General features: G+C 39.6%; 1 protein-coding gene across 3 annotated transcripts in view; it reads left to right on the top strand.

Moving 5' to 3' along the window:
- The window catches only part of EGF (epidermal growth factor), a 59,012-nt gene that overhangs the window by 15,519 nt on the left and 20,982 nt on the right, over positions 1-22,511 (top strand). For all 3 annotated transcript variants that reach the window (XM_042049803.1, XM_042049804.1, XM_042049802.1), the window contains exons 5-14: positions 1,777-2,007; positions 3,540-3,742; positions 7,980-8,105; positions 9,104-9,226; positions 11,441-11,563; positions 12,724-12,849; positions 13,816-13,952; positions 15,844-15,992; positions 17,548-17,652; positions 19,366-19,589. In XM_042049803.1, the coding sequence (XP_041905737.1) occupies positions 1,777-2,007; positions 3,540-3,742; positions 7,980-8,105; positions 9,104-9,226; positions 11,441-11,563; positions 12,724-12,849; positions 13,816-13,952; positions 15,844-15,992; positions 17,548-17,652; positions 19,366-19,589 (1,547 nt within the window). The remainder of the gene's footprint in view (positions 1-1,776; positions 2,008-3,539; positions 3,743-7,979; positions 8,106-9,103; positions 9,227-11,440; positions 11,564-12,723; positions 12,850-13,815; positions 13,953-15,843; positions 15,993-17,547; positions 17,653-19,365; positions 19,590-22,511) is intronic.

Genomic DNA, 22,511 nt, shown 5'->3' on the forward strand with positions numbered 1-22,511 from the left:
GAAAGTTTGGGGAGACTCAAGTGTGGATATTCACCTAGGTGTGCTTCACTGTGCCTAAAAGCTGTAGTCATGTGCTTAGAGCAAGGCCATTAAGCCACTAAAAAAGTGTAAAGAAACTAGACTCCAAGAAGTCTAACATAATTTTTATGTCCTAACTTTTATGGCAATTTGCTTGTATGAAAACTCTTGAGGGCTCTATTTTTAATGTGAAGTGAATCAAAACCCCCAGTATGTTTACATGCACAGGCATAAATACATGCACATGGACTAAATCTGACATTAACAATGTCTTCCTCTGAACAAGTGCAACTCTTAAGTAATGAAGGTTGATGTGATACCCTAATAACAGAGTTTTTCCCATAGTATGTGCCTGGATATTAGCAGTGATAGGATTTTTTTAGAAGCAGTAATATAACTATTGCAATAGATTACTTTGAATTTTTAATGGTGTTCAGAAATGCCAAAAAATTAGGTTTTAGTGTGAAGAAAAATAGAAGGAAAATACAGTAAAGGCTGGCAATTACTCAGGGTGGTATCTAATCATAGTTTTTCTTCTGTCTTTCTGTTCGTATCATATTCTATCCCTACAATGATTTGCAAAGTCTGGGCATAGACTATAACTTCCTTTGTTTCTTAGTTTCCTTGTGTGTAAAAAGCGAATCCTCACATTTGTCTGGAGTTTGAGAGTAGTGACATTTCTTGAATAACAGGTATACCAGCGAAAGGCAAGTAAATATTAATAACTTTTTAAAAATGAAGAATAAAATTTGGCTGTCCTTCTGGAAACGTGTTTTTGCCTATACACCAACACTCATGATTACTGTAGACTGTGTAACAGTGAGGAAAAGCTGTGAGGCAGAGGCTGAGTCTTTCTACTGGTTTAGTACAGTCCCTTGCCAGTGATACCTAAGACATTTGGGGCCTTTAACAAATTATTAACATAATCCCGAAAAGGTGACTTTATGCTACATGATCTTGTACATATAAACCCTGCACTTCTGTGATGACAGGTCAAAATAATGATTCTTCTTGGAATTTTTGTCCATAAGTAACCCAAGGAAAGAACTAAACCCAAACATTGACAAATAAAATATATGTAGATTAGGGATAACTTACTATTTTGGAAGAACTGCTCTTTCTCTTAATCACATCAGTAAATCTGGATTCTGATCCATGAATAACCTGGCATGCAAGTAGTTCAGTGCATAACTGGTTTGAATATTGGAGCTGTGTTTTGACTGTCTTCGTTTAATAACAGCATAGTCTGGCTGCCATAACCAGCAGGAAGATATTAATGAGAACTATAGCAGAAATGGCGTTTCTAAGTTCATCACTTAAGTGGCGTGTTCAACTAGAAATTCTGGAGATAAATTCCTTCCCAAAGGCAGAGGGCAATGCAGATCTGCCTCAAAGACCTGCCTTTCCTCAAGTTTGCAGAAGCTCCCCGTAGATCTGAGAAATTATTCCAGTTTCCTTGTCTGACTGCACGGCTGAACAGAGCAGAGAGACAGACAATAGTGCTTTGTGGTTAAGCTGGGCTGATTCCTGCTTGACCTACTTGAGGGAAATTGCTAGTACCTCCAGTAATACTGGTTTCTGGGATCCCCAGCAGTACCAGTAGTTCTAGAGCCATACTGAGAAATGTTGTATACAGGAGCAACTAAATAACTAAATAAAGCATGTGTAGCTGTGATGTGATTTTGCAAACGTGAGGTTTGTTTGTTGTGGGGTTTTTTGTTTTGTTTTGTTCTTTAAACACGCCTCTCTTGCCTGCAGGCTGTTATTTGTATCTTCAGATGGTACAGTTTCCAGCATACACCGAGTGTCCCTCAGTGGAAGTGATATGATAAATATTTTAAAAACCACAGAGAAAATAAAGGCCATCTCACTAGATTTTGTTGACACAAGGCTCTACTGGATCCAACATGACCACGGAAAAGAGATTTCCCATATTGGATCATGTGACTATGATGGTGGGGCTGTTCGTTTCCTCAGGAGTTCTGTCCGGTGAGTTTTCCTCAGCTTGTCAGAAATAAAACACTCATTTCAGGGATGCAGTTAAGCTCTCTTCCTCATTCTCCCTTTTATTGGGTCAGTTGACAACATGAAGAGTATAAAATGTAGTGCAAATGGCCTGTGACTGTAAATAGAACATTAAAGATAGGAAAATGGAAAAGTATCACTGTTGTAAGGATAATACTGCCACTCAGTACTCTCCATCTCCCAAACTTTTAGCAAATGATAACTAATTAATCCTTAGAATTCCTCCCTAAGTGTTTATTAGTGACCTTTTTCTACAGATAGGGGAGCCAAAAGGAGAGATTAAATGATTTACCCAAGGTCACAGTGGGTGAGCTCAGGTGTCTGAGCTGTGCTCAAGAGACTGAACTCCATCCTCATCTAAGCCTGTTGTCCTCCTTAGCTGCTGGGTGGGGAGGCTTGGCCCTGTGCTCAGGCTCTCCAAGAAGCATCAGCAGATGTGGTGAAAACTGTACTGTGCAAGAGAATTGTTCCCCAGTGCCAGGGCTAAGCATGGCTGGGGGGGCTCTTAGACCACTGAGCTTTTGGCCTTCATGACGTGCAGGGGTACAGGAACCCGGTGGTGGTCATGGGGCCAGTGAGGGGATCAGGAAAAGGTTGTCACTGAAGTGTCTTTCAGTATGATTGGGTCACCATGTGTGGAAAAGGGATTTCCAACACAAAACTGAGAAAAATACACAGTTTTTCTGGCCTGCTGATTTAAATATGTGGCACATCATTTGCATATGATGAACACAAAGGTGGCTTCTCCCTACACTGCCCGTAGTAACACTGGATTTTTCCTTACTTTTTTTCCATTTCTCCCTTGAGCTGGTTGTTGTTCACTGGGGCATTAATCCTTTGGACTGGATGATCTGGATTCTTAGTTTTCCACCTGGATTATGTGCTGGAAAGTGGAAGACAAAAATACCTCTTTCAGTATTTTTTCTGCTCTCTCTCTTATTTAAAACTTGGTCCTTTTGTGATTTCTGCTAGCTGCTATAACTGACCAGTGAATGAAAACTACGTTCCTGAGATAGGAGAAGCAACAGAAAATGGATTTTAGGAATTCCCTACTCCTACCACTTCATCTCCACCCTGATTTCCTCAGACAGTCTGAATTGTCAGAGGAGGCACTGGATATTGGGAAATGGTGGAGCTTGTCTGACCTACATCCTTCAATAAACCAAATTTCCATTTTGGTTGCTGGGTTCACCAGAAGCAGGGTGATGCCTTCCAGTGAAGTCAGTCCTGAACAGTAGATCATTAACCCTGTGAGAAATGCAGTTTATCCATTTTGTGTCTATTTCTTCCAAATTTGCAGGATTATGATTGCTGAATTATTTTGGGAATGTCTCTGCACCTCTTCTGATTCTCATATATAGAAGATAATATAGTGTGCGTATACATACATACATATATATATATATATATATAAATATATATAAACCAATATGTTTGAGTGAGTAAATATATAGGGATCAGGTAACGTGCCACTTCATTATCTTCTCTTGTTGTAGACATCAATTGCTTGGTATGTCTCTTTTTGCTGAGCACCTGTACTACTCAGACTTGAAGTCCGGCATGATATGGAGAGCCAACAAATATACTGGAAAAGTTGTAGTCACAATTAGCCTGAAGCCATCATTTTTCCCACCAGTGGAGATAAAAATAGTACATCCATTTAAACAGCCAGGTGCAAGGATTGATTCTCAGGATTTGGGTAAGTAAATGTAATGCTGCGGTTTTATGTGTGAGAATGATAATGTCATACACCCTGATTCTCTGCAGTAAGAATTTTCTTTGGCAAAATTCCAGGCCTCAGTGAAATAAAGGAAAAAGTTTTTTTTACTTCAGTGGTCTACAGTTCCTCTTGGTGTGTGTAGCTCCAGCTGAGTATCAGGCTAGAAGCATGCTGAGCATGAGCTGCTTATTTCATTAATCTGAATACACATGCAGATAAATGTGACTTTCTCCTTCTCTTGCCTTTCTTTACACAAGGATATTTTTATGCATTCCTGAGAAATGCACAAAGCATACAGCTTTCTAATCCTCTGCCTACATTATCTTCATCAAATGTGTGCTTCATTCTGGGAGTTTTACTCTAGGGTGCATCTAAACACCTCTGATTATTATGGCACCAAAGGATTTTTAGCACACACTATGTTCTACAAATGGATGTCTCAGCTTTGCTGGGAAATGATTCAATTAAAAGTCAGCAGGTCTTAGGCAATCTTGAAGCTGCCATGATAAGTATAGAATAAGAGTCTCCTGTGTCTTTAATTGATACTAGTTGCAGCCCACAGTGTGAGTTGGTCATCTTGCTGCCTTTCACAGTGGATCCAAAAATGAAGGTAATTGGCTATCAACAGTTCACCTTCCTTGAGGATTCCTGCTGAGGAAGTAGGAAGTGGGGGATATCCAGGGAAATAATATCTTGTCCTCTAGTCTCTGGGGAGCAGAGCATTCTTGCTTTAATGGAATAGCTTCTGTCACCAGTTTTGCTTGGATAAGAGCAACAGAGCAAACAGCGTGGAGGCATTTGTGTGTCAAGCAAAGGTTGCACAACCCCCAAGGGAAGATGGCCATGGATTCCCAGAGGTATAGACAGTATAAAGACATGGGGAGAATATAGTGTTTGTTCTAGTTTGTATGAGCAAAAATGAAACTGTAAATACCTCTGAACTATTCCTAAATAGTTACTATAAAATAGGCTTTGTCTTTCTTCATGCCATCCAACAGCTCTATGCAGTACCATGCAGTATCTGCTCTCTGAAGACTGGTCTGAGTGGGAAAACCAAAACCTTCAAAGGATCTTTCCCCTTCAAATGCTTTGTTTGCAGTGCCAAGATGTGTTGAGATGCAGAAGATAAAGTGTTCCTGGAAATCCAGCTTACACTTGTAAGCACAGGGAGTCTCTATTCAGAGACAATACTTGATCTGTCCTTACTTTGGGGAAAATGGGTGTCCTGGAAAATGGAAGCACTTTTTTCTACTGGCACATTTGGTGCCCTCACACAGAGGAACTAAGCCAAGGGCGTGCAGCTTGATTTCAGTGGCTGTGGGCACTTAGATTTTATTCTTCTCTCAGAAGACTAACTCCACTTCTTCCGCCAGAGCATTCTGCTTTCTGACATTTCTCTTTCCATGGAAAAAAGGCTTTCCCTGCTTTTATTAATATATAAACTACAAATGTTTTCAAATGTATGTATATTTCCAACATGTTTAGTAAATTTTTATGTGATAGTAAATGTTGTCAAGAGTAGCCTTTTTTTTTTTAAATTCAAAATAACTTCTTGTAAAAATGTCTGGGAAGTGATGGAGTAGAAAGAAGCTTAACAGGCTGAATCCAGATGAATCTTTTGGACTTTGTATGTACATTACTTGGCTTATCCAATGCAAGAACAGGGATGAAAGGAGGACTAATGAGCCTGGAGTTCAAATGAGATTTATAGCTGATTTTACAAGGGAGAAACCTGGAGATAAAAGCATACCTAGACTAATTGGATGCTCTGTACAGGCTAAGAAAATGTACATTGCAACGTCATGTCAGCTGTGAATTATCAAGCTTTCTTTAAAGCAGATAACTGGCGAGTTCCTTCAGATGGAAAGGGAACTTAGGATAAGTGTGCAACTGATATGATCTGATTTTTTTTTACTGGAATTTGAATTATTTACTTTGCTACTTAAATTCCTCATGTCCTCTTCCCTTTCTCTTTCAAATGGCTTGGTCAGGGCCAATAAGTAAAGAGAAGAGCATTAATTCATCTATGGATCTGTCATAACCCCACAGAATGACTTTGGTATGGCACTTCCAACAATGGCTCATAAAATATGTGAATTACTTTAACACTGCCTCTGACATTTTTAAAGAATCTTTCCTAACAGATTAATGATATTCAGTACACTTGGTTTGGGGTTTTTTTTTGAGGAATTATGTTTTGTTTCTTTCCAGTGTAAGATACTAACATCAGTCTAATATCTGAGTACACATATTTCCATATAAGACAGGTGATGGGAGGGAAAAAATCCCACAGAACACAAGAAAGTTATAAAATATGGTTTGTAATGGTGTTCTTCCAGAAAATACTGCGTTATAAACTTCTTGATTCCTAATTTAATCACCATTCTCTTCAAGCTTTGAAATGTGATTGGTTTTTTAAGTATTGATATGGCTACATAGACTTCTAATACTTACTCAGTTAAAAATTATTATCTTCTTGAGATTGTCCAGATGGCAAAACTATTGGTTCTGTTACTTATTCCATAACTCCCAGGTGTCTTAGGTCTTTTTAGACCACTTAGATCAATAATGGTACAAACATGGGGAGGAAAACAGAAACAGTGATAAACATATGATGCAGTCTTGGATGCAGTCTTGAATGCAGTCTTGTTTCTGGCTTCTACTGTTTTGTGGCTGCACGGACTTGCACTTTTGTCATTCTAATGGGTTCTTTATTTGAAGATTAGACTCTCTACTACTGTATGTTCCCTATTCAGTTGCAGTAGAAAAAGATTGTGTCCAATTCAAAATTAATTATACAAAACGAGAGGCTTAGCTAAAACCACACAAAATTCAAGTCTTTTAAAGGATAACATGCTAAATAGCATAGATAATATCCATCAAGTCATCCATTCATCATTTTTCGTTTACTGATACAACATTTGTTAGAGAAGAATTAACCAGTTTGATGCAAAGATGTGCAAGGTATCTGTGTCTGCAGCCAGGCTGCAGTGTCTGTCTGGGAAATCATATATTATTACTTTTATAGATGTGATCTGTCATTCCACCAAGGGGCCAACATTTTCTCTGTTGTGGCTAGCAGAAGAATAAACTTGGAGCTTAAATATTATGCAGTTTTCCATCTCTTGGAATTTATATTTTGAATTGGCAACAGCACAAGAACATTGGTTACATATGCATTTCTTTGCCTGTATGAACTAGTGATTTCTTATACGTTACACACACAGCCAAGGCAAAGACAGAGTTTTGTGTGGCTGCATACCCATATTCAGTAGCATCAGTTCAGCTATTGTTGGCTTGGGAAAGGGGCAAGAAACTCCACAGGAAGATTATGAAGATTAAAACACAAATAATAATTTTGGAGACAAAATCATGAGTGCCGCATATCTGTAAAAGCACCAGTCCTGAAAGACAGCTGAGCCCAGACATGAGGCTCTGCAAATCCTTCCCATGAAAAAGCATACTGGAGTAGCTTTTTCCATGAAGCAGGAGAAGTAGGAAGGCTCCTGGGGACCTGTTTGGCACTTTTTGCTTCTTCCTTTGAAGAATGGTTCAACATTTATAATGCTTGTATTTCTCATAGATCCATTCCAATGCAGTTCTCTAGGATGTGCTAATACTCTTCAAATGAAATGAAGTGTACAAATGAAGCATATGGTCATTATGACCTGCCCAGCTTTTTTGTTAAATAATATAAGTAATTATGAGGTAACAATACTCCAATATAATCTTCAGTAATAATAATAGCAGTCTTAGCATGTTGTGTTTTAAAAATCTCTCTTCTCTCTCTTTTCTGCATGTGTGCTTCCTCTCTGTTATTCTTATTTCAGAGTGTTTTACAGAGTAATATATAATACTGTGCAGGACGTGGGGGCATGTGAAACCTGAATTTTCCATTTCATAGTTGCTATAGGAATGGACCCAAATCAAACCATCCCCTAGTTCAGGCTCTCTCTAAATCTGCCTGTGCTGACACAGAGCTCGAAATGATTGTTTGCACACATCTACTCCTAGTATTCCAAGTACTTTGATTTTTACAGTGATTGGTTTTTTGCCTGATTTTACAAATGGAAAAAAATAGAAGTTATTTTGTACTAATAAGAAGTTCCTCAGGGTGAGCAAGCAGATGTTGAGGAGAAAATACACCTCTTATCATCTTTCTCCTGGAAGGTTAATATGGTACTTCGCCCCACTTACACTGTAATCGTTCTTCCAGAAAAAGGAATCTGTGATTTGAACAGAGAGAAGTGCAGAAGAAGAATCTGCAGGCCAGACTCAAGGACTCATCGGTGTAAATGTTCTAGTGGCTTTATTTTAAGTCGAAATAAACAGTTTTGTGAAGGTAATGCATTAATTTCTCATAAGCTTTATTCCTTACATGAAAAAATTCTTCTGTTCTTTTACTTATCTTGAGTATGAAAAATCATAATGAAGTTCTAAAAATTTCACTGTGCCATTTTGGTTTTGTGTCCTTCCAAGTTCTGAAGTAGTTTAAAAAGAGACCTATGAAAGTGTCACAGGTGCTATTCTTGTGAGAAACTTTGGTCTTAGTCTGAGCAGGTAAAGGAGCTTCAGATAAGTCGAAATGTTTACGTGTGCTAGTTTAATTTTTAAATAAAAATGAAACCAGAGGTATCACCAAAGGTGAAACATTGAATAACCCATCAACAAGATGTCTGTCTTAAGTATCACTTTCAAAAAAGACAGAAATTCTTAACATTCTTCTAAATGTTTTTATCTGGATTGTTTTATTTAAAAACTAATTTTACTATTATTAATAGATAGCATGATGCTTTTTAATGCATCTTTTTCACAACATGACCAGATTTTGTAAGACATAATGGCATCAGAATTCCTAGCTTACAGGATACAAACCTGCCTGAGCACCAGTGTTCCAGTTCTCAGGAAATTCACCAGGTTTGATTTCAGAATTTTGACTTCTAATGCACTTGTGTTTTGAGGCTTTTACTTAAGTCATGTTGAAGCCAAATTTTTAAAAAGAATTTTTGTTTGAAGAAGGTGTCTAGTGTGAACTTTTTGGATGTGCACAGGATTTAAATGGCACTGGAATCTGTATGGAAAGGCATATTTTTGAAAGTCCTCTAGGCACCTATGCTGGACACATGCAGCCTGAGAATGTTTTGCTAGAAGGTTTTTAACACTGATTTATATGAGGTCTGAAAACCTTTTTTCTTATAATTCATTAGGAAAAACATATTTTTGAAAAATGAATGCAAAAAAAGGGAGACACTTTTTCAGAGTGTTACTTTGTTTCATTAATCGATTCCCCAGCATTGGCTGATGATGTTATTCTGACTCAACAAGCCCTTCTTTTTGCAGACATTAATGAATGTGGCTTCTGGAATCACGGCTGCACTTTAGGCTGTGTGAACATCCCTGGTTCCTATTACTGCACCTGCCCAAGAGGCTTTGTTCTGCTGCCTGATAGGAAAACATGTCATGGTAAGGAGCTGTAATAGATAAACCCTTGGAGTATCGTGTTGGAGAGTCCTCATTTAACACTGGAACTGCTGAAAGTTCTGTGTGTTGAGTTGCTTGCTTCCAATCCCTTATTAAGTAAGCAGGATCGGCTTAAACTGAGTGAACTGATTTCTGGTGTCGTGTTTGAGGAAGCGTATGTTACACGTGAGAAATTGTATCCGCTTCTTCAGAGGAAGAAGAAAAAAAGCCATGTCTCCAGAGAGACCTCTTCTCAGATGAGGCCCGGTGACACATTCCAGGTGGATAAGCAGTTCTGTATTTTTAAATGTGGTGTCTGAATTTGGCTCACTCTGCCAGAATTTGCCTGGTTTCTGAATGAGCAGCTCAAAGCATCATGTATTTTCTTTTCAGATCAGGGCTGATAGCATTGTTAATATGTATGACATTAGTGGAATTAAATGTGTATGTTCAGTCTAGAAATGAATGAAGCCTTTCTAAAGTAAGTCTAGAACATAAAATGTGAAAAGATTCCAGGTTTTGAGGTCTTGGGATATTGCCAGTCACTTTTGAAGTGAAACTTATGCATAGACAAAGGTCATTCTACTTTGCTTCTACGGAAATAAAACATTGGGGTAAGCCCCAGGCAGGAGTGCCCATGCACGCCAATGAGTTCAGTGCGGATCATGGCAGGATCAGGATCTAGGGTATATTAAATATCACTATTGGAGAGTAAATATAGCCATAGAATCTATCAGACTCTAGCAGTCAGTCTATTTTAGACTCCAAGAGTCCTGGGTAGGGCTGGATGACCTCTGCGGGTCCCTTATAACTGAGGATATTCTATGGTTCTGTAAGAGCCACTTCTTCCTCTTTATTAAGAGGGAGCCAGGAGCAGGATTCAGTGACCCAAATGTGGGTATTCAGGGTGTGTGTGACAGCTGCAGAAGGTAGCTAGCTGTGGCAGAAGACCTATGGGAGTGCTGCAGCCAGAGGTTATTGGGAGGTGGGATATAATTTTGCCTTCAAAACAACACTTAGGCACTCTACAACTCAGTCCTACTTTGGATGACCAGCTTGAACTGTATGCCTGCATTTTGAGTGGCTCAAATTAGATAGAAAATAATGTTTTTCTAGCACAGGCTAGGGGATGCAGCATGGACTGTGTAACTCCTCAACTACCGCAGCACAAGGCAGATGTTCACTAACTATGCAGCTTGAGAGAGACACACACACGAGATGAGAAGTCCAAATGCTGGCCAGAGATCTTGATGCTCTGTCGTCCAAGTCCTTTATGAAGGTCTTCATCTAAAGCCACAAGTTCTGGTCAGAAAGAAACTTGAATTTTCTGGACCCTATTCTCTGTGCTTAAGTCATTAGCACAGTCCAGTCCAGAATGCAGTTGCCCTGGAAAAGTAATATTTGCAAGAATTATACACCCTTTAAGGCAGTGTGTGCAACTGATGCATAGAGGCAGCTGTGGGAATCTTGCATTAGTTCCAGTCTTCCAGCATGTGTTGCCATATGGCACTGGAACTGGGACTGCAATACAGAAGGTAGAAGGAGCCTATCTTGTGAAATTGCACTAAAGAAATACTCAAAAAAAAGGAAAAATGCTGGCACTGCAATGTTTCCAACAGCAAGTAAAGGAAAGCCATTGCCAGGTCCTCATATGATTTTCCCCTTTTAACTTGTAAAATTGACACTAAGGAACATAGTTTTGTTTCTGGAAGGTTCATCTGCTGTTTTCATTGATCCTTTCTACTTGGAGTAGTAGGAAAGTAGTTCTTCCTCATTCTCTTTGTCTTTCATACTTATTCTTTCAGCATAGAGTCCTTGTAGTTTTTAAAACCTGATCTGTTTTTGATGAAATGTAAGAAAGAAAGTTTTTAAAATGACTTATATATTGATAACATGTCTGCAGAGAATTTTGGAACATTTAAAGCTTATAAATATAATGGCTTCAGGACTTAGCAATTTTGGCTTTCTCCTGGGCTGTAATAAGGTGAAAGTGTGAAAAAAAAGTTTTGAAAAACAGAAACAAAGCAAAACAAACCGCAGAAGGACTGCAGAAGTGTTGCAGTCTCAACACCACACTTTTATTTATTCATATATTTCATTTATCTTTTTTTCCCCCTTCTTTTGCTGTGTAAGAAGGTGTTAACATCTCTGTTGGGGGCTTAGTAAAAATTTTTATCATCATTTAGGATTTTTTTTTTTCTCCTTAAATTACTGTAGAGCTAATTATGTGCACGAGTAATGACACTGAATGTAGCCATGGCTGCCTTCAAACATCTAAAGGCCCTGTTTGCTTTTGTCCGGAAGGATCTGTACTTAAAGTGGACGGCAAAACATGCACAGGTAAGTTCCATTTTTCTAGCTGAAGTGACTGCCAGGCTCTGTTTATTCTTGGCACCAAGAGCCAGAAGTGAATGAAGGCATTTTACACTCATTTTGCAGAGCTGTAAATGTTTGTACAAGATAAAAGGCAAGAGAATGTAAGGTGCTTTGAGTGCTGACACGAGCAGTACTCATCTTCATCTTTTAGTGGACTTTTAGTAGCAGCAACATCCAATATTTGCAGGCCAAATTCTCTTGTTGTCGGCACAGATCAAGGCATGTTACAGATTTTTGTTGTGGGAGACATGTAAAATTTATACTCAAGGGGAAATATATGTACAAAATTAAGGCTTGGGTGAAACCTGAAGATAGTTTTATTGACATCATGCAGCCCATGTTCAGAGTCACTCTAACTTACTCACAAATGGAATTTTTTGCAGTCAGAATTCTTGAAGCTGCTACACTCACTAATCTGCCATTCCCCATTTCAGCAATTTTTCGAATTCAGGGGACCGTAGCTTCTCAGCTGCATCTTTTCAGTCTGAGGGACCAAGAAAACTCCATTACTGACAGCCTTATGCTGTGAAAAAAATTCTCTTTCCCTTTTAATCCCTTTCATATTTTGGACTGTACTTTATGCATAGATTCAGTCATTATTTCTGTTTTGCTATCTCATGTTGCTATTTAGAATATAACAGAAAGAATAACAAAAGAATGGTTTCTTCTTACATGAAATCTTGGTTTGTTTTATTAGAAAATATCAATTTGCCATCCCAGGCTAACTAATTTCTGGGGAGAGGATTGCATAAATATGCTGTTTCTTTGCATGGAGTGCGAAGTCTGATAAAATTTATTACTCTGTTGTAGATGGGATGAGATTTGTATGGGAGAAGAGTTCTCTGAAACATGTGGAAGACACTCTATGTATCCCACCCTCCTATCTCCCATCTTGTGTTGTAAATTTTCAGGAAAACTCTGAAACAAATTACTACTAACTTGTTTTCACTTCACTAGGCTTCTGCTTTCAGCAGGAAGCCTTTTGCTAAATCTAGCAGTCGCTGAGATGATTTGCACTGTAGAAATCCTGAGCAGAGTGAATCATTCTCTTATACCTCTGATTTTGTTGTATTTCATTTTTTTTTAGAACGGCACAGTAAAATTTTACAAATGCTCTGTTTAAGGTTGTACATCTCCAGATAATGGTGGCTGCAGTCAGATATGCTCTTCTTTAAGCCCATCCTCCTGGGAGTGTGCTTGTTTTCCTGGATATAAGCTTCAGCGAGACAGAAAGCACTGCACTGCTATAGGTCAGTGTCTTGGTATGCCTGCATATTTCTGCCAATAAAAGCAAAACCTTTATTGAGTCCTTTAAGGTGGATGACACAACTGGGATCCCTTTTTGCACTGATTTCAGGTTACTTTGTGAAACTTGGGAAGTATTAGTTGTTAGGAGAGAGAACCTATTTTGGGAATAAACCAGAACAAGCACCAATATATGGTTGAGTCTCCTTCACAGAAAGCTCAGTTTTTGATCCCTCTTCAACATTTCACTCTGGGCTCCCATACTGTGGAGGTCTGTCCTGCAGTATGCAGGCTTTTGTGCCTTCATATATATGTGGGCATAGTTTCTGCGCAGTGTTGCAGACCTGGGGCTGAGGTGTCTATGTTTGGAGAGCAGAGTAGGAAATAGTCTGTTGAAGGACTTTCCATACAGGGATATTTCTCCCCCAGTGGCCCCAGGAAGCTGAGGTGTTTGATGTGCATGTTTGGATTCCAGACCCTTCTGTTCCTTCTGAGAAAAGGGCAGACCCTGGTGATCCGCAAGGTATAAGCAGTTGCCAAAGAGAGAGGAGGAAAGAGAAGATTTTGATTTGTACCTGAAATAAGGGGAAAGCTATATTCTTTTTGGAGGACAGTATTTTTCTTGCTTTTACTACACAAGGCTTCTCCATATGCAAAACTCAAGTGAAAAGTCAAGTTCATGTGAAATGTAGAGAGATTATTGCCTTGAGACTAAGGCACTCAGTGTGAAATGCGGCAGGACTAGTGACTGCTTTTGTCAGAAATGTTGAGGCTGATGCTGTAAACTTGTATTCACATTTATCTTTAATTTCCTGAGGCAAGTGGAATATAGGAAAATTGCCATAATATCTTTGTGTTCCTCATTTTATCTTTTCCTATTACTTATTTACAATGCTAGTTAGGTAATAATGCAAGTTGGAGATCACTTTGAACTTAGTGCAATAAACATACTGGCAAATTTTCATCAACAGGTCCTAAGCCATTTTTGTTATTTGCAAATGGCCAAGATATCCGTCAGATCAGTTTTGATGGGACAGATTATACAAGTTTACTTGACTGGCAGATGGGAGTAGTCTTAGCACTGGACTCTGACCCAGTGGAAAATAAGGTAAGGCATTGAAAATGAGAGAATTCAGGAGTATTTCAAGGCCAAAAGGATTGAGCTTTCATGTGCCTTAACCTTTCCTCTCTCAGTGATCTGGATTACACGTTATGCTGCTTGTTGTTCTGTTGCCTGTCTAGGAGCACAACTGATACAGGCTGCTGAACAGTAGCTGAGGAGTTTCATTCTTCAATTACTTATTTTTTGTACAGTGAAAATAATTCACAGAGAATTTGGATTTCTAAACTCACTTCAGGCATGATTTCAATTTCAAAGAATTTTTGTGTGGCTCCATTAAGTTTTCTCCATTAAGACTGCAGTATTTTCTGGAAATATATTGTGGGTTTTTTTCACTGTGTAGTGGTATGAGCAAAGGTATCTTTTCTTCTGTACAGCTAAATCTGTATGATCCCTACTAAATGTAGTAGTAACGGTAACAAGAATTATTTCCCATGTTCTTATATTATTGAGCAAAACTGCTGAAAGCTCACAGAGTTTATTGCTCTTCCAGAATGTCTTCCTCACGTTCGAGATAGTGCTGTTGGAAACAGGAGTCTTCTCTGTGTAAAGAGCTGTTTGTCTGTCTGGCCACATCCTAATGTCCTACTCCTTGTCTGCAGAGTTAGGAAGAATAGGAGTTCAGCTGTGCTTTGCTAAACCTTCTGTTGCAGATAGTTGTATTTTCCCATGGAGAGACTTATTTACACTGTAGAAGTGTTGCAAAGGAATCCTGGATGGTACAGTGAAAGCTGATGAGGAGCTCGGTCAAATTGTTGGAAGCATCTCAAGGCCCAGATGGACACAGCCAAACAAATGTGAATGTTACCAGATCTGCATTTACAGGAGGAGCACTTCAGGCGCTTCTGGAACATTGCCACCTGCTCCTGAAATAGGGCCCTGCTGGAGAGGTAGCAGTTGTCCTGGGCTGTGCCAAGTGTAGATGAGCTGTGCCAGGGACTCTGGTGTGCTCTCGGGATCCCCTCCTGTTGTGTTAGGGTGGGCAGTACATAGGTGAGGGGACATGCAGGGGCCATTCAGGCTGCGGGAGTCCGGTCTTGTCAGCACGGAGCTGAGTGGCAAGGCAGCACCCATTTGTGTTCCCAGGATATTGAATTAGCTGGTCTAAGCTAGAGGCTCCCTCCTGTTTTGTTTGACCTCATGGTTAGCATCAAAGCAAGTTATTTGTTTTGCTGTTACCATTTCCAGAGAAAGCCTCAGCATTGCTTTTCACGTGGGTCTGCCATACAGTGTTTGGCTCCCTCTGGTACTGAATACAAGACAAAATTTACACGTCCTTGGAAAATGCAAACCTAGTTTCCCTACCAGCAAAGAACTTTTCTTTTGACCCCAAACTAAAAAACCTCTCCTAGAAATGTTAGAGCGTTACAGAATAGACACCCAGTAAAAATTAAGATAGCTGCAAGATGAAGGAGGGGAAAAAATAGAAGCAATTTTTTTTACTCCTTTTCCCCTTCCCAGCTCCTTGATATGCATAGAGCTCTACTCTCTTCTCCATGCTTCTCTGTTTTCAACATAAGCAGCCAGTGAAATGACAAGGTCCTTCTTTTTGCCTTCTCCAACTTTTGCTTCCTCAGCTGTGCTTCATGTGAAGTAGCTGCTGGCTGAAACAAAACCACAGGATATGTAGAGGGCTGTATATAGGGCAACCAGGATTTACAGCTAAGCACAAGCTGCCTGTAGAAGTCATCCTGGTTGAAGGATAAGTGCTTTTTTACTTGATCAGGGATCACGGGTTACCTGTGCAGCCTTTTGTGAATAAGCGGTTTAGGGAATTTCCAAGATGAAAAAGGTATTTTAGAAATGGAGATACTAGACGGGGGGGAGAGTAGAAAGTGAGATGGGAACTAATGACACCTCATCTGTTATTTATTTACAGATTTACTTTGCCCATACCGCCTTGAAATGGATAGAACGAGCTAATCTGGATGGTTCAGATCGTGAAAAGGTTATTCATGAAGCTATAGATACACCCGAAGGCCTTGCTGTGGACTGGATTAACCGTAAATTGTATTGGACAGACAGAGGGTACATGCTCCACAGTGCATTTATGTTGAAGCATGCCATAAAATATTTGGAATAAATGACTGCTGATACAGAAATAGCTGAGATATCACTCTAATTCAGGAGTGCTTCACATTCTGACTGGGTAGTTGTAGTCTCAAGTATATACAGTAGGAAGGATCTTTAAAACTAAAGTGCTGGAAGTTCACTTTCAGCCTGCTATTGTATTTTTATCTTTGTCTTTCCAGAAAGCAAGGGTTTGGACTCAGTTGCAAGGAATCTAAAGCATGCACTGCATATATACAAACACGTATGTGCACATGCGGGTGTGAATATATTTGCTTACACTCTTCTTTATATACATACACTGCATGTGTGTGTGTATAGGTATATCTTTATATATTCATATAAAAAAGAATATTACTGTACTGAGCACGTCTTGGACAGAAATCAGTGTTGTTGGCAGCTAGAACCATGCTATTGGGGAGCCTTTTTTTATTATCTCTGATAAAAGAGGAATGACCACTGCCAGACAATATGACCACCTTTCAGCTGATACCTAACCTTATGTGCAGAGGGAAACAAAACTGACCTTTGATGAAAAGGCAGTGTCAGATCACAACAAGTAATGAAGACTCCTTGGAGAGTGGTCATGAGCTTTCAGTATGATCCATAATTCATTAGTCAATAAAAAATAATTTCAACCTCCTTCTCCATTTTAAACATTCGGCTAGTCTACTTCCTTGCTTCGAGGTACAATCTTGTCACATGACTGTGCTGCTGTAGAAATATGCCCACGTTTCTTGTGAAATGGGAGATTATGGTGCTTCTCTCCATAGGACAAGAGTTCAGGGAGAATGTGAGAATTTGAACCTGCGACTTCCTTCTCACCCACTGCATTTACCTGCTTGTATTTCACATTTCCAGGAATATATTTCTCCTTCCATCTCTGTGGAGCCTTTCTTTGAAGGTTCAAAGAGGCATGGAAGGCTGTAGGCTTGCTTGCAGGTAGATGCTGGTATTTCTTTGGCAAGGTGAATATTGCAGCAATAAAATGAGTTTTCGGGGAAAAAAGGTGAATTGGAAGATTGCCAGTGTATGAGCAATCTTAAGACTCTTAGCCTCATTCTTTCCTGCAAAATAGATGTAATATGTAAAATGACCAGTGATTTCTGGATGAAAAATGCTATGTAAACGTACTAATTTAAAAAAATTCTTTATACATTTGGTAATGGTATTCAGTTAGGAGCTGGTTTTCCTCCTGACTCCCTTCAAAGCTAGCATTTCTCTATTAGTAATCATACTTGCAATTCATTATTCGCCCAAAGAAGGAGAACTTCATGTCTTCTGCAGAGCAGCAGGTATTTTATCATCGTGCCCTGGACCAGATAATGAAGCTGTAACATGAATTACTTGTTGATAAAACAACTAGACATCCCACATCAGGAGGATTACTTCCTGTCGCTGGGAAATTATTTATTACAACTAAACTAAAGCAATGCAAAATCTTAGTACATTCAGCCCAAGAAGATAATTAAAAAAGATAGCAGGGAGGGCCTAACAGTGCTCTGTGTTGCAGGAAGGTGTGCATTGAAAGGAGCAATCTGAATGGAATGCAAAGAAAAATGATCATCTGGGAGGATCTCTCCCAGCCCCGAGGGATTGCCATTCACCCATTTGCTAAGTAAGGAGTGATAAACACAGTAAATCATGCAATACTTGTGGAGGATTTTTTAAAATGAGCATGCAAGCCTTGCCCTTTTTGGCAGTCAAAACGTGCATTAGTCTTGTGCTGGGTTGGTCATTGCCTTGCAGAGTTGTGTGAACTGTAATGTTTTATTGCAGGGTTTCTGTCATGAGTTGGGACATGTTCATTTCTCATATAGATTTTAGAAGAAAGTAATAGAAGCATTAATGATACTGTATGCAGTTTAAGCTAAAGAAAAGCATGAGCAACTGAGGTCACTGACAGCTGTAGGTACCACACTAGAAACTTTGATAGTTCCATATCTATTAGTGTGAAGAAAGTAATCACTTTTAACCAGTAGTGCTTACAAAACAGCCATTTTTTGGTTCACGTTTCAGTTTCAGAGGAAACTAAACCTAATTTACTGTTCTGGAGATTTCTTGTTTAAAATGCACCTTATATCTTCTTAATTAGTGTTGAAATGATCACAGGAGTTTTAGCCATTCAAATTCCTGATGAAATTCTGGCTATTTCAATCAATGGCAAAGTCCCATGGATTTCAGTCAATATGCTTGTAGTAGGAGCATTTTAAATCTGGTCTTTCAAATTTTGTTTTGATGCTCATATCCTGCTGTAACTAAGTACCGATTAATCAAATAAAGAAGCAGGGTTGGGAGGATGTTTTTTTAGCTTGCCTCTGGACATAAAAGACCTGAAAGAATCTTTCAGTAGAGGTTGAATGCTATAGAGACATTTTTCAGGAAAACTTTGAAGAAAGCTAGCTTCTGGAAGATTGTTTATTAAAATTATTTGTAGAGGAAAAAAGTGCAAAGGGAAAGGGAGGAGGAAACATCACTAAAACCTTTCTTTTTAGAAAGTTAATGGTGAAAGGATGAACAGGCATTATGACAATGTCCATAGCTGTAAATATTTAAGAGGGATGTGAAACACAATCAAGGCTCTTAAAAATACTGATCCCTGCATGACTGGAGCAAAACTGCTTCTGTAATTAAATCTAAGTGAATCCCTTATAATAATAATTTCAATAAACCTGACAGAGGCAACTGATGCCTGGGAAGATGAGCCCAAACTTCAGACATTATTTACAATTTTAGCTGTCCCCATTTTGAGTTACCTTCTAGCATAGTCATTGAAAATCACTAAACACTCAGTGAGTAACACACAGGAGTCTAGAGGGAGACCCCGAGAGTCACGATTTTATTAAAAAGAGAAAGACTCTGGGTCTGATACTCTGGTCTGGTTTTTTTTAAAACAACCTGCCTACTCTTGCTTGTTTTCCATGGGTAATGCGTAATTTTGGTTTCAGTTGTGTATTGTTACATCTTTGTTTAGGCAAGGGTCTGGCTAATGCATCATTTTCTGTGGTCTAAACCACCATCAGCTGTCACATGGAAAATACAAAAGCAGATATGAACAGCTGGCAGTTAGCATAGTCAGGAGCTGTTTTCCAAAGGTTTCATGCCAGTGAACAGAGTAAGGATTCTGCATAAGTCCCAGTGTAACCACCTGGAGTCTTATGGCAAGTATGAAAAGATCAGCAGCCAATATGTTTGCTTGAAGTGTGCCCTTTTTCTCCTGTGACTCAGGGCTGTATTGCTCTGATCTGACCTTTCTGCTTTGAAAGAACTCCATGGAGAGGAGGACAAACATTTACTTACTGACTTCCTGTATTCATTTTGTTTTCTGAAGGAGATTATTCTGGACTGACATGGGGGTCAACCCGCGGATTGACAGCTCTTCATTAGAAGGCTTCGATCGCTGGGTCATAGCCAGCACTGGCCTGGTGTGGCCCAGTGGAATTGCTCTTGACTACCTGGCTGACAAGTTGTACTGGTGTGATGCTAAACAGGCTGTGGTTGAGAGCGCAAACCTGGATGGTTCTGGTCGTCGAATTCTTGCACAGAATGATGTAGGTGAGGCTTTGGGGTTGATAATTATCTACTGCTGCTTGTCCATGTGCATCTACATCTGCATATGTGCATGTAAATTACTGGCCAGCTGCTGTGCTGTATATCCCATGCAACTCTCTGTTGGGGTTAATGACAGCACTTAAGTTCTTCACTCTGTCACCCAGCTGACTTCTATTAATTTTAGCAAAAGTATGTCTTTCTAACACTCACTGATTTTATTAATGAGTCACTTTGAAGGACTTCTCTGCCTTCACAAAAGAATGAAAAGAATCAAAACATTAAAAATGTCATTTGTTTTTCCCATGCGTGGCTGCTTAGTTTAACTCAGGTTTTGCTGTGCTTATTGCATCAGGGAGTTATATTGACATAAGAAGAAATGGAATTAACCTGGATCGCTAAGGTCCTTGAGCAACAAACCTGCATCTGCAATGTTGAACACTGGAATGAGTCTAAACACACAATTGATAGCAAATGAAAAATGATTTTACAAAATGCTGGTGGTTTTTATGACTGAGATTTCTACTGCATGACACATAACTGTGTTGTCCTGGAGGAAGAGAACAGAAGTGTTGGCAACAAGGAGCTGATGTTGTACCACTCCTAAAGTAAACCATGTGTTTAAGAATCTTGTACACAGCAAAACAGTTTCTGAAGAGGGCAATTCCTTTTGATCATGGCATCTCTCTGGGGACCATTTTGTAGGTGTGCATACAAAACATGGGCAGACTGAGGACTTGTAGCTCAATACCATGACTGCCGTGGGTAACTTTATGGTTACTCTGTTGAGCAGCCTCTGTTTGAGTCTGTGCTCTGGGAAGGCTTGTGTTCATCACCTAAGCCAGATACCCTCCCACTCCTTTGAAGGTGAGGAGAGTGAGTTCCTCGAGGAATCAGTGTTCTCCAGTTTATACGACATCAAAAAGCCTGAGAGAGTTTCCAGCCTTCCTCTGTCTTCCCCTGCTGTGCATATTCTGCTGTATGCTCCACCTTGCAGCAGATCTGCAAAGGAGAACCTTGAAGTCTGATCAAAGTTTCATTTTGTTTCCCCACAAGGAGTAAGACAGTGTCTTACAGGGAGAAAACAAAGAAGGAGAGCTAGGAGCACTATAGAAACATGGGCTATGAGAAAGGAGCAGTGATACGGCTGTTTGGAGGTGAGAGAAAAGGACATCAACCTCTGTATGCAAGGAAGTGAAAGAGATGAAGACCTGTAGGGGTATGAATTTAGAGAAGCATGTCCTGCTATTTTGCTAATGCTGTTAGTGAGACCAGAATTCAGTTTTTGTTCTGAACAGCCGTACACTGGAGGACGGGAAGGTGGCATGTTGGGCTGTAACATGAGTTTTTATTACAGCAGCTCCCTCTAGTGCCCCTGTACTGAGAGCTCGTTCAGTAGAGCTGCATTCAAAAATAGGTAAATTATTTCTGCTCTTCCGCCTAACCCCGTTTTCAGCTGTGAGTAAACCAGCCTGTAATAACCTGCCCAAGGCAACGAAGAACACAAGCATCCCTTTTGTTTATGCAGTGGGTTGCATTTGCACTGTTCCTGCTATCTCCACTGACTGACACTACGCTTCTTATTTTAATCCTTAATGTATTTGCAAAATAAGAGGTTAATAAATTGCTGGTCAAAGCAGGGTGCTGTTTGGGAATAGTGCAAAAATTGTGAGCAAATGTTTGGGTGAGAACAGTATCTAGATCTTGGTCTAGTTGTCCAAATTTAGTGGAATGAAAAGGTAAGAACCAAGGTCAGTGATTGAGAATGGGTCAGTGGAGGCAGTGAGGTGCCAACAATACACTCTTCAATGTAACACTTAAGAACACTTAAAAAGGGTCTTATAAATTTCTTTTTAAAGGAGTGTTTTTTTCAGTTCATTTGAGGTGAATTTAAGATATAGTAACACATACTCCTTCCCCAAGGTTCTAATTTATCTGACCTTTTGTTTGCTTCTTTGCTTGTCTCTGATTCAAAAAATTTTTTTAAGCCAATATATATTGGGATCCCAATTTCTTTACTGAAATTAAACATCACCTAATTGAGGTCTTACATTAAGAAGCAAAAGCACAGATCATAAAAACCATGTGCTTACAAAACATACTTTTCAGAGGGGCTCAGACTGCAGTGCACACTGAGGCTCTAAGGACCAGAACAAAGCAAACCTGCTTCAGCCAGGAAGCATCCACTCTGAAGCCAGGTGTACATCCATGGAAGAACAGCATGTGTTCTTACCTTCTATTGCAAATATCTTGCCCAAAGGCTGCCTTGAAAGCAGGAGATTTCTGAGTGTATAGAAAAAATGCATCATCCCATATGGACTAATGACAATTTTCTATCATGAAGGATTAGAAAGAGTCAGAATCATTTTGTAAAAACCTTTATGTCTGCCATTATATATATGAAATTTTCCTGTGGATTCTGAATTGCTGAGCTTATCTCTGAAAGTCAAACTGAGGATCTGAGTTTTCCTAGTGCACATAATTCTGTGCCACCAAGGAAAAGTTCCTGTGCTCTGAACTTGGGGTGGAATTTCTCACATTGTTAGTCATGTAATTGTTAGATGCCTGGTTAAAGCTGGTGTCTAGGATCTTGTTGTCATCAGTGAAAAGAGAGGAAGCTACCTGGATGACCTATTGCCTCCCATGGTTTATGTTGGCTGGTTATATGCATGTGTGGCCCCCCTGCATTGCACTTGTGTGTACTTTTGGCACTTGCAGAGACCACACACTGGCTTTGGGGCCCTACCACGAGTCTGTGGCTGCAGTATCTGTAGCTCCCAGGCTGCCTCATGCCAGGTTGCTTATGCAGGATGACACATGCCCTGAGCTCCTTTCCTCCTTGTTATGTGAAGACCACAGAAGGAACTGTGTACCTCAGCAGCTCTGTGCTGGGCCACTTGGAGACAGAGGAGGGAGGTACCCCAATTC

Source organism: Corvus kubaryi, unplaced genomic scaffold, assembly GCF_017639235.1.
Source record: "Corvus kubaryi isolate FWS band 111438036 unplaced genomic scaffold, C.kubaryi_AGA036_p1.0 71, whole genome shotgun sequence".
Taxonomy (NCBI): Eukaryota; Metazoa; Chordata; class Aves; order Passeriformes; family Corvidae; genus Corvus; species Corvus kubaryi.